The sequence below is a fragment of the Heteronotia binoei genome, chromosome 21 (genome assembly GCF_032191835.1).
Source record: "Heteronotia binoei isolate CCM8104 ecotype False Entrance Well chromosome 21, APGP_CSIRO_Hbin_v1, whole genome shotgun sequence".
NCBI lineage: Eukaryota > Metazoa > Chordata > Lepidosauria > Squamata > Gekkonidae > Heteronotia > Heteronotia binoei.
In genome coordinates this window covers 20,596,350-20,608,488 of record NC_083243.1, presented here as the reverse complement: position 1 = coordinate 20,608,488, position 12,139 = coordinate 20,596,350, and the positions used below count along the sequence as shown (strand labels likewise).

The 12,139-nt window shown below is 49.3% G+C and overlaps 1 protein-coding gene across 1 annotated transcript; it reads left to right on the top strand.

The window, feature by feature from the left end:
- Positions 1–2,546: 2,546 nt before the first annotated feature.
- Positions 2,547–10,216, top strand: LOC132589021 (oocyte zinc finger protein XlCOF6-like; the record flags this gene model as incomplete). Its single annotated transcript, XM_060261549.1, has 5 exons — positions 2,547–2,556; positions 2,903–2,979; positions 3,198–3,324; positions 7,244–7,278; positions 8,573–10,216. Coding segments are annotated over exons 1-5 (1,893 nt in total), but the record flags the coding sequence as incomplete, so codon positions are not given.
- Positions 10,217–12,139: the final 1,923 nt, after the last annotated feature.

The following is a 12,139-nucleotide window of genomic DNA, read 5'->3' as shown; positions in this document are numbered from 1 at the left end:
GGCTGCTTTTTCAGATGTGGGCCTCATCCAGGAAGAAAGAAGCTACGTTCCCTGAGGCGGAAGGAGCTTCCTTGGAGCAGGGGCAGAGGGCGCAGGCTGTGGAGCGTGTCCAAGATGCCCTCCCTTGTGGTAAGGGCCTTTTGTGCCTATATACCAGTGGTGGCCAACGGTAGCTCTCCAGAAGTTTTTTGCCTACAACTCCCATCAGCCCCAGCCATTGGCCATGCTTGCTGGGGCTGATGGGAGTTGTAGGCAAAAAAACATCTGGAGAGCTACCATTGGCCACTCCTGCTATATACCATTGGGGCACCCCATGAATTTGTTGCCTAGAGAGTTCGGGGGTGGGGGTGGGATTTAAATGTTTTCCCACACAGCCCAGAGTTAAAATATGGTCGTTCAGTTGCTAATACTCGTCATTAGGTGATATGGCTTTTATTGTTATACTGACATTCGCAAGGAAGACGGTTCTTGTGAAAACTAATCACAGTGGAGACTCACCCTGTCTTATACCTTTCTCCCCTCGCCGTTACCCGCTTGAATACGAAGGCGCAAGGAAGCCATCCCTCCCGCCAAAACCCGTTCCCACGCCCCTTTCGCAGGTGCACACATCAGCAGACACGCCTATGGCCTTGACTCTCTCTGAGACCAGGCAGAAGTAGGTTCTAGCGGTGACAAAGAGACAGTTGCTAGGCAAAAACAGAGGTCAGAAGAAGAAGAAGAAGATATTGGATTTATATCCTGCCCTCCATTCCGAGGAGTCTCAGAGCGGATCACAATCTCCTTTACCTTCCTCCCCCACAACAGACACCCTGTGAGGTAGAAGAAGATATTGGATTTATATCCTGCCCTCCACGCTGTGGAGTCTCAGAGCGGCTCACAATCTCCTTTCCCTTCCTCCCCCACAACAGACACCCTGTGAGGTAGATGAAGATATTGGATTTATATTCTGCCCTCCACTCCGAAGAGTCTCAGAGCAGCTCACAATCTCCTTTCCCTTCCTCCTCCACAACAGACACCCTGTAAGGTGGGTGGGGCTGAGAGGGCTCCCACAGCAGCTGCCCTTTCAAGGACAGAGGCTCAGAGCAGCGTACAATCTCCTTTCCCTTCCTCCCCCACAACAGACACCCTTTGAGGTGGGTGGAGCTGAGAGGGCTCTCCCAGCAGCTGCCCGTTCAAGGACAGAGTCTCAGAGCAGCCTACAATCTCCTTTCCCTTCCTCCCCCACAACAGACTCCCTGTGAGGTGGGTGGGGCTGACAGGGCTCTCCCAGCAGCTTCCCTTTCAAGGACAACCTCTGCCAGATAGTTAGGAAGTGGGACAGAAGAAGAAGAACTGCAGATTTATACCCCACCCTTCTCTCTGAATCAGACTCAGAGCGGCCTACAATCTCCTTTATCTCCTTCCCCTTCCTCCCCCACAACAGACACCCTGTGAGGTGAGTGGGGCTGAGAGGGCTCTCAGAGCAGCTGCCCTTTCAAGGACAGAGGCTCAGAGTGGCCTACAATCTCCTTTCCCTTCCTCCCCCACAACAGACACCCTGTGAGGTGGGTGGTGCTGAGAGGGCTCCCATAGCAGCTGCCCTTTCAGGGACAGAGGCTCAGAGCGGCCTACAATCTCCTTTCCCTTCCTCCCCCACAACAGACACCCTGTGAGGTGGGTGGGGCTGAGAGGGCTCTCACAGTAGCTGCACTTTCAAGGACAGAGGCTCAGAGTGGCCTACAATCTCCTTTCCCTTCCTCCCCCACAACAGACACCCTGTGAGGTGGGTGGTGCTGAGAGGGCTCCCATAGCAGCTGCCCTTTCAGGGACAGAGGCTCAGAGCGGCCTACAATCTCCTTTCCCTTCCTCCCCCACAACAGACACCCTGTGAGGTGGGTGGGGCTGAGAGGGCTCTCACAGTAGCTGCACTTTCAAGGACAGAGGCTCAGAGTGGCCTACAATCTCCTTTCCCTTCCTCCCCCACAACAGACACCCTGTGAGGTGGGTGGGGCTGAGACAGCTCTCCCAGAAGCTGCCCTTTCAAGACAGATGCTCAAAGTGGCCTATAATCTCCTTTATCTTCCTCTGCCAAAACAGACACCCTGTGAGGTGGGTGGGGCTGAGAGGGCTCTCACGGCAGCTGAGCTTTCAAGGACAACCTCTGCCAGAGCTATAGCTGACTCAAGGCCATTCCAGCAGGTGCAAATGTCCTTGAAATGTTCCAGATGTCGCATCTGGCTGAAAACATGTTTGTGAAGGCACACTCTGAAAACTCATTTGTATTAGTCAGTGTAGTGTATTGGTTAAAAGCGTGGACTCTAATCTGGGAGACGTAGTCTGATTCCCCACTCCTCCACATGCAGCTGCTGGGTCACTTTGGGTCAGTCGAGTTCTCTCAGAGCTGTTCTCTCAAGACTGGTTTCTGTCAGAGCTCTCTCAGCCCCTCCTACCCCACAGGTGCCTGTTCTGGGGAGTGGAAGGGAATGAGATTGTAAGCCACTCTGAGACCCTGAGTGAAGGGCGGGGTATAAATCCAGTCTCTTCTTCTTCTGCCTTTGAGTCTCTAGATGCGCTCAAGTCACTTGTGGGCCAACGTAACAGTGATGTGTCGCGCAGCGTCATTTCCACCCCCTCCGAAATACATCAGCAGCCTTTGTAATGCTTGAGGCTCTCAGGTCCCAGAATTTAGTATAAAGTATTTTAAAATTTGAAAAGAGGCCAGTAGCACCTTTTAGACTAACAGATTTTATTGTAACGTCAGCTTTTGGGAAACACAGCTCTTTTCTTCATTAAAAACGCGGTGAGTGAACAGAGGGCCAGGTTTCACATCCCTGGGGGGGGGGGGGGGGCACGAAGCACGGTACAAACAAGCCAATGGAATAGCAAGTCTCAGAAAACACTCCTCATTCCTCCTTTGTCTCAGGAACAGGCAGTGGAGAGAGGCTGTTGAGCCGTCGTCTTTTCAGAGGGGTGGAAACGGCTGCTGCACCTCCAATCCAGGTAGGAGAGATGAGATGTGCAGAGGACAACCTGGGCCCCTCCTCCTTTCTCAGGGGAACTTTTGCTCCTTCAGTTTCTAGAAGGTTTCTGGGTAAGAGAGGGTCTGCATGCCATTCCCCCAAGCATTACTTTCCGAACCTTCCCAGATACTCCCTTCCAGTGTGCAGTCTCTGCCTGGCCTGACCTCTGATGAGGAGGGAATCTGCTTTTTCTTCCAGGGTCCCTTTTCCTTTGAGGAGGTGTCCGTCCCTTTCACGGAGGCAGAGTGGGCCCTGCTGGATCCGGACCAAAGAGCTCTGTACAGGGAAGTCATGCTGGAGAACTATGGGAATTTGGCCTCTCTGGGTAAGGACCTTTTATAGGCGCGAAAGGTGTGAATTCTGCCATTGTGATGAGGCATGAATCAAAACACTGAACAGCAATATGCTGTTTTGATTCCCTGTCGCGTTACTTGCCCAGAGGCAACGGTGGCCGGTGGTGTAGTTGTCACCCAAGCTAGAGAAGGGGTCCTGGACTGAGGTGAAGGTGGGATGAGAGGCCCTCAGAAAGTCTCCAGAAGGGGCGAGATCCTCATTTCTCTGTTGCCAGCCTTTTTAACATACGTTTTCCCTGGACGGTATTACGAACATTTGCTCTGACTGTGATCTGGAAATGATTATTACTGAATCCCCTTATACTAGCTGGGATTCAGTAATAAGGCCCATTATGCGGAGAAATACAACGGGTGCTGGTGTCAAGCAGCGATATTTCTCAATAATCAAGCTTTTGTTATTGAATCAAAAGTTGCTTTATTGTATAAAATGGATAAAAGGAAGTCCTTCTTCACCCAAAGGGTGATTAACATGTGGAATTCACTGTCGCAGGAGGTGGTGGCGGCTACAAGCATAACCAGCTTCAGGAGGGGGTTGGATAAAAATATGGAGCAGAGGTCCATCAGCGGCTATTAGCCACAGTGTGTGTGTGTGTGTGTGTGTGTGTGTATGTATGTATATATATATATATATATATATATATATATATATATATATATATATATATATAAAATTTTTGGCCACTGTGTGACACAGAGTGTTGGACTGGATGGGCCACTGACCTGATCCAATATGGCTTCTCATGTTCTTATGTGACACAGAGTGTTGGACTGGATGGGCCACTGGCCTGATCCAACATGGCTTCTCTTATGTTCTTATGTGACACAGAGTGTTGGACTGGATGGGCCACTGACCTGATCCAACATGGCTTCTCTTATGTGACACAGAGTGTTGGACTGGATGGTCCACTGACCTGATCGAACATGGCTTCTCTTATGTTGTTTTGTGACACAGAGTGTTGGACTGGATGGGCCATTGGCTGATCCAACATGGCTTCTCTTATGTTCTTTTGTGACACAGAGTGTTGGACTGGATGATCTCCAACGGCACCTGGATCGGGGCGGTGTGGCGGTGCTGATGTTGCTGGACCAGTCGCCCGCGTTCGACACGGTCGACCATCGGCTACTGACCCGCCGCCTCGCCGATGTAGGGGTGAGGGGGTCTGCCCTACAATGGCTCTCCTCCTTCCTCGAGGATCGGGGACAAAGGGTGGCAGTTGGGGGCGAGCGGTCCCAGAGGCGCACACTGGATTGTGGAGTGCCTCAGGGGGCAGTTCTCTCACCAATGCTATTTAATATCTATATGCACCCCCTTGCCCAGATTGCCAGGAGACATGGACTTGGGTGCCATCAATATGCAGATGACACCCAACTCTACCTGCTGATGGACGGCCGGCCTGACTGCGTCCCAGAGAATTTAGACCGGGCCATGCAGGATATGGCAACTTGGTTGAGGAGGAGCGGGCTGAAATTGAATCCAGCGAAGACAGAAGTCCTTTGTCTGGGTCGGGGCGCTCGGGAAGGGGAAATACCTCTCCCGGTCTTCGACGGGTTAAGAGCCTCGGAGTTTTACTGGAGCCTTCACTATCAATGGAGGCCCAGATTGCAGCCACTGCCAAGTCAGCCTTTTTCCATCTAAGGCGGGCAAAGCAGTTGGCTCCCTTCCTAGAGCGCCAAGATCTGGCAACGGTGCTTCATGCAACGGTCACCTCGAGACTGGATTACTGCAATGCCCTCTACATGGGGCTGCCTCTGTACCGAACCCGGAAGCTGCAGCTGGTGCAGAATGCAGCGGCTAGACTGTTGTTGGGGCTTCCTAAATGGGAGCACATACAGCCTGGACTGCGAGAACTGCACTGGCTGCCAGTTATATACCGGGTCCGTTACAAAGTGCTGGTCATTAGTTTTCAAGCCCTATATGGTCAAGGACCTGCCTACCTTAGGGACCGTCTCTCCCCATATGAACCCCAGAGAGCACTGAGGTCAGCCGGGAAAAACTTGTTGACTTCCCCCGGACCGAGAGAGGTGAAGCTGCAAAGCACCCGTAACCGGGCCTTCTCCTCTATAGCCCCGAGCCTATGGAACCAACTTCCAGAGGAAATGCGGGCCCTGCGGGATCTTGAACAATTCCGCAGGGCCTGCAAGACCTTCCTCTTCCGACTGGCTTTCGCTGATGAAAAAGGAAATTGCTAATGAAAACCGCCATCATAAAAAACAAACATAGTATTAGCACTTTTATCAATTTAATTTAAATTAATTTTAAAGACTTAACCAGAATTTTAATTGAAATGTTTATAATGTTTGAATGTGATTTTATTCATCTCTGTATAATTGAAACTTGAATGGTGCTGTTAGCCGCCCTGAGCCTGCTCCGGCGGGGAGGGCGGGATACAAATAAAACTTTGTTGTTGTTGTTGTTGGATGGGCCATTGGCCTGATCCAACATGGCTTCTCTTATGTTCTTATGTGACACAGAGTGTTGGACTGGATGGGCCATTGGCCTTATCCAATATGGCTTCTCTTATGTTCTTTTGTGACACAGAGTGTTGGACTGGATGGGCCATTAGCCTGATCCAACATTGCTTCTCTTATGTTCTTATGTGACACAGGTGTTGGACTGGATGTGCTATTGGCCTGATCCAACCTGGCTTCTCTTATGTTCTTATGTAAAAACTCCATAGCTTTGTCAAGGACAAACCCTTGGAAGTAATGACATATACAGATTCGAATCGTTACTTTATAGGAAAACTTCAAAAGGATAACATACAGGTGCAATTTGAGTCACGGGTTCAAAGGCTAGTATCTCTTTTATGACTAAAGAATGCAAGCTAATACAAACATCTCCCTTTCTCACACTTTCTCTGAGAGCAGATAGGACCTGGCTGTGTGAATCTGGGAGAGAGGCACCTTCCACTGTTTCTGCAAGGCTAACCGAAACATTCTTTGGCCAGATGGCTCTATTATGCACCCTTTAGTTGTAAAGGTTGGGGAGGGCAGGCCAGAGTGGTGTTCTGCTCTGTATCTTGTGGACTTTCATGGCACATAAAATATGCATGCTTGACAGCTAGAAATCTGCTGTAAGTCAGTGTTGTGACCCAGGATGGGGGGATAGGGTGGAAAGGGAAAGGGAAAGATAGAGGGCGGCAAGGTATGTCGAGAAAGCAGCTGTTGGGAAGGGAGATGGACAAAGTGAGGAAATGTGGGGTAGATTATTCTTTTATTCTTGCTTGGATTCTGCCCTTCCCCTATTAGAATCGTCATTCTCCCTCTCTAAGAAAGAAACAGGGATGAAAAGAGAGCCTGTTGCGAGGAAAAATGTTATCTGGTGGTTCCCCTTGGAGTACTGCCTCACTTAAGTTCACCGGGCTGGACGGGATCTGGCTAGAGCCAAGTTTTGGTAGGAAGAGAAGGAGACACAAGCATGCTCTAATGTATTTGATTGAACCTTCAGCAAAATAACTGACCAGCTCAGAGCACACAACTTCAGCGCAGCGTCCACTGCTTAACCGAAGTCAGAAAAGAGAATTCTCTTGACGGCCACACAACGGAACGTTGACAAAATTTATACCTTTTTTTGCAAAATAAAAACTTCCCTGTGGGAATCTCTTGAGCGCGCCGGTTGTCAGACCCTTCCCGATGATGGCACTATAAAACCTTAAACTTTGCCCATCGACTGGTTGTCAGCCAGACCAGAGCCCCTGGTTGTACAGGAGAGATGTGACACTAATCTCTAGACATTCAACCAGAGACAGAGCATAGAATTTAAGGAATGTAAGCAGGAGGGGGGGGGGGGGACAGCAGCCAGGCACTGCCTGTGTGGGAAAGACAGGAATAGCCATGTTGCAGTGGTTTCTGGGAAGCAACCTAAGTCTACTTTTGCTAACGTTTATTCAGGATACCTTATAGATAAATGGCATGGGATGGAGAAAGTAGAGAAGTCCTTTTCTCCCTTTCTCATATTTCAAGAAATCGTGGGCATTCAATGAAATTGCTGAGCAGTCCGGTTAAAACGGATAAAAGGAAGTACTACTTCACCCAAAGGGTGATTAACATGTGGACTTCACTGCCACAGGAAGAGGTGGTGGCTACAAGTATAGCCATCTTCAAGAGGGGATTGCATAAAAATATGGAGCAGAGGTCCATCAGTGGCTACTAGCCACAGTATATATGTGTGTGTGTGTGTGTATGTACACACAGACATATATTGGCCACTGTGTGACACAGTGTTGGACTGGATGGGCCATTGGCCTGATCCAAAATGCCTTCTCTTATGTTCTTATGGCCACGGCTTCCTTAGTCCAAAATTTTGCTACAGAGACTATGGTGGAGACAGATAGCTGGCTCACATCCAAGGAAAGGCTGGAGAGTTTCTCAAGAAGATCTCAGGAGAGCTTTTCCTTCCCAAGTGAGCTGGTAGAAACTGGGTTTCTTTCATGGTTATGTCAAGGCAACAAGCAAGGAATGCCCATGGGACGTTTCTGCTTCACTTTTAAGCAGCTCTTAGTTTGGTAGAATAATAAACCCCACTGGACAAGGTGGGAGGGACGCCTTCTGGGGCCTGGAATTTGGAAAGTCAGCAGCTCCTTCTGGGAAAGAGCTCAGCTGTGGCTCTTGAAAGGTATCCTTAAATCCGGAATGTTCTGGGGAAAGGTGGGTTGGTTAAGGTTAGTCAAGCGTGACGAGGCCAAGGGGCCGTCACACAGATGGCCCTTACCTACCCTCCCAGGTACTAATGCTTCTATTTTTTTTCCAGCAAAGGATGATCAGATGAATGAGGAGTGTGAGGAACTACAGCTGCGTTTGCCAGATGAAGTTATTAATAAAGACTCGAAAGGAAATGTAAGGAATCGAGGCAGACCCCAGAGAAAGAAGGACAGCCATTTTGTTGAGAAGAGAAATGGAAGAAGGCGTAATGTACTTTTCCCCAAGCGCAACAGAACGGAGATGAGTCAGTCCATTAAGTATGGAAAGGACATCAGATATAGATCACAGATTCTAGTGAACCAAAGAATAGAAAAACGAGATAAATCTTTTGAAAGCTCAGCAGGTGGAAAGATATTTGGGTTGAATGGCAATCTTCAGCAGCATCAAAAAACCCACACAGGAGAGAAACCTTTTGAATGCACAGAGTGTGAAAAGAGATTCAGTCGGTGTGAACATCTTCAAGAACATCAAAGAACTCATACAGGGGAGAAACCTTTTAAATGCACAGATTGTGGAAAGAGATTCAGTCAGAGTAGCACTCTTCACCAACATCAGAGAACCCACACAGGGGAGAAACGTTTTGTATGCTTAGCATGTGGAAAGACATTCAGCAACAAGAGCAGTCTTAAACAGCATCAGAGAACCCACACAGGAGAGAAACGTTTTGAATGCTCAGAGTGTGGAAAGAGATTTAATCACAGTGGCAACCTTCTACTGCATCAGAGGACCCACACAGGGGAGAAACCTTTTGAATGCTCAGAGTGTGGAAAGAGATTCACTAACAGTAGCACTCTTCAAAAGCATCAGAGAACTCACACAGGGGAGAAACCTTTTGAATGCACAGTGTGTGGAAAGAGATTCAGTCAGAGTGACAGTCTTCAACAGCATCAGAGAACCCACACAGCGGAGAAACCTTTTGAATGCTCAGAGTGTGGAAAGAGATTCAGTCAGAGTGGCCATCTTCAAAACCACCAAAGAACCCACACAGGAGAGAAACCTTTTGAATGCTCACAGTGTGGAAAGAGATTTAATCACAGTGGCAACCTTCAACTGCATCAGAGGACCCACACAGGGGAGAAACCTTTTGAATGCTCAGAGTGTGGAAAGAGATTCAGTCAGAGTGGCCATCTTCAAAAGCATCAGAGAACTCACACAGGGGAGAAACCTTTTGAATGCACAGAGTGTGGAAAGAGATTCACTAAAAGTGACAATCTTCAACAGCATCAGAGAACCCACACAGGAGAGAAACCTTTTGAATGCTCAGAGTGTGGAAAGAGATTCAGTCAGAGTGGCCATCTTCAAAACCACCAAAGAACTCACACAGGGGAGAAACCTTTTGAATGCACAGAGTGTGGAAAGAGATTCACTGACTGTGGCACTCTTCAAAACCATCAGAGAACTCACACAGGGGAGAAACCTTTTGAATGCACAGAGTGTGGAGAGAGATTCAGTCAGAGTGGCACTCTTCAAAGGCATCAAAGAACCCACACAGGAGAGAAACCTTTTGAATGCTCAGAATGTGGAGAGAGATTCAGTCACAGTGGCAGTCTTCAAAGGCATCAGAGAACCCACACAGGAGAGAAACCTTTTGAATGCTCAGAGTGTCGAAAGAGATTCAGACACAGTTGCACTCTTCAAAAGCATCAGAGAACCCACACAGGGGAGAAACCTTTTGAATGCACAGAGTGTGGAAAGAGATTCAGTCACAATTGCACTCTTCAAAAGCATCAGAGAACTCACACAGGGGAGAAACCTTTTGAATGCACAGAGTGTGGAGAGAGATTCAGTCAGAGTGGCATTCTTCAAAGGCATCAAAGAACCCACACAGGAGAGAAACCTTTTGAATGCACAGAGTGTGAAAAGAGATTCAGTCGGTGTGAACATCTTCAAGAACATCAAAGAACTCATACAGGGGAGAAACCTTTTAAATGCACAGATTGTGGAAAGAGATTCAGTCACGGTTGCACTCTTCAAAGGCATCAGAGAACCCACACAGGGGAGAAACCTTTTGAATGCTCAGTATGTGGAAAGAGATTCAGTCAGAGTGGAAACCTTCAGCTGCATCAGAGAACCCACACAGGGGAGAAACCTTTTGAATGCACAGAGTGTGGAGAGAGATTCAGTCACAGTGGCACTCTTCAAAGGCATCAGAGAACCCACACAGGAGAGAAACCTTTTGAATGCTCAGAGTTTGGAAAGAGATTCAGTCACAATTAGGGTGGCCGGACCGTCCCGGTTGCCCGGGACAGTCCTGATTTTGGCCCTCAATTCCCGGCTCCCGGGCTGGCTATACCGGGACCATTAGAGATCCCGGTTTAGCCAGCCAGAGAGCCGGTGGGCCGCGCGCGCGGGCGGGAAAGGCGGCGAGTGAGGGAGGGAGCATCCCTGCGCGTGTGCAGGGCGATTGGCGGCGGTGTGGCGGGCTCTGTCTCTTATATGCCCTTCAAATGCTGAATGAGGTGTAGAGAGCAGAATGTGCACAGAAAGCTGGCGTGAATTGGGCACGCCAAATCATTTAATAAACACTGGATTTTGATGTTTTTGTGTGTCCGTGCGTGTGTGTTGCTGCAATATTGTCTTGACTACCATTTCCTGTGATGTATGACTAGGGTTGCCAAATTCTTGGAGATTTGGGGGCAGTACCTGGGGAAGGCAGGTTTTGGGGAGAGGAGGGGAGGGAGGCAGCAGAGATATGATGCCCTGGAGTCTGCCCTTTGAAATTCCCATTCCCTTCAGGGGAACTGGTCTCTCTAGTTCAGAGACCATTTGTAATTCCAGAACTCCAGGCCCCACCTGGAGGTTGGTAACACTATGTATGAGCTGTATTCTCTCCCCCCCTCCCCCCAATGGCTTGCCTTTGGCTAAACAGGACTCCAAATGACACATATACATTTATTTTAAATGCTGTCAGCTTTTAATTATCTTCAGTATAACAATGTTGAGAGCCAGTTTGGTGTAGTGGTTAAGTGTGTAAACTCTTATCTGGGAGAACGGGGTTTGATTCCCCATTCTTCCATTTGCAGCTGCTGGAATGGCCTTGGGTCAGCCATAGCTCTCATAGGAGTTGTCCTTGAAAGGGCAGCTTCTGTGAGAGCTCTCTCAGCCCCACCTACCTCACAGGGTGTCTGTTTTTTTTGGGGGGGGGGGATGTAAAGGAGATTGTGACCACTCTGAGACTCCCTCCCACTGCTGTATGCTGCTGTTTCCAAGAGTGCCAGCCCAGTAGATGGAAACATGGCACCCACTCTCCCGCAATCCACCAAGTAGTTTTCCTACACAAGTATCCATTTCACACAGTTCTCATTGATTTTTTTTGCAAAAGAGGCTTTATGACTGTTCATAACAAATCAGTCTTTCTCCCCCCTGTTCTTTTGTTCCCTCAGTTTGCCATCTGAGATTGTTACCTCCCCTTATTCACATGATGGCTGCCGAAGGTTTCCAAAACCAGTCTATGGTGGGAGTTTACAGTGTTCTCTGCGGCACATTGTGGCTGTGTGAATGCCATGAGGAAGTTCCCTCCCTCCTTCCTTCCTCCCTTCCCTCCCTCCTTCCTTCCTCCCTTCCCTCCCTCCCTCCTTCCTTCCTTTCTTCCTCCCTTCCCTCCCTCCTTCCTTCCTACCTTCCCTCCCTCCTTCCTTCCTCCCTTCCTTCCTTCCTTCCTTCCTTCCTCCCTCCCTCCCTCCTTCCTTTCTTTTTTTGGTACTTGGTGGGGGGCAACAGTGGGAGGGCTTCTTGTCCTGGCCCCACTACTGGACCTCCTGATAGACCCTAGTTTTTGGGCCACTGTGTTTTTGCGCCACCTTCATCACTTTCGGGGTGTGGATCCCCCATTGGGGTGGGCTTCTGACTCCCTCCGCCGGCTGTTTCTGATAGCCCTGTGCCCCTCTTTCATTTGATATGTGTCCCGTGCGGGTGCCACCCTCCTGCCGGGAGATGCCGCAAAATGAGCCCCCTTGAGGCTTATGGCGGCAGGGCTTGGGGGAAGCGAGCTAGACTGCTGTTCTTTTGAGGGGTTATAGAGTGTTTCGAGCCCGTCCCTGTGGCATCGGTCCCATCGTTGTGGGACCCAGGGGGCCGGCGTGGCGG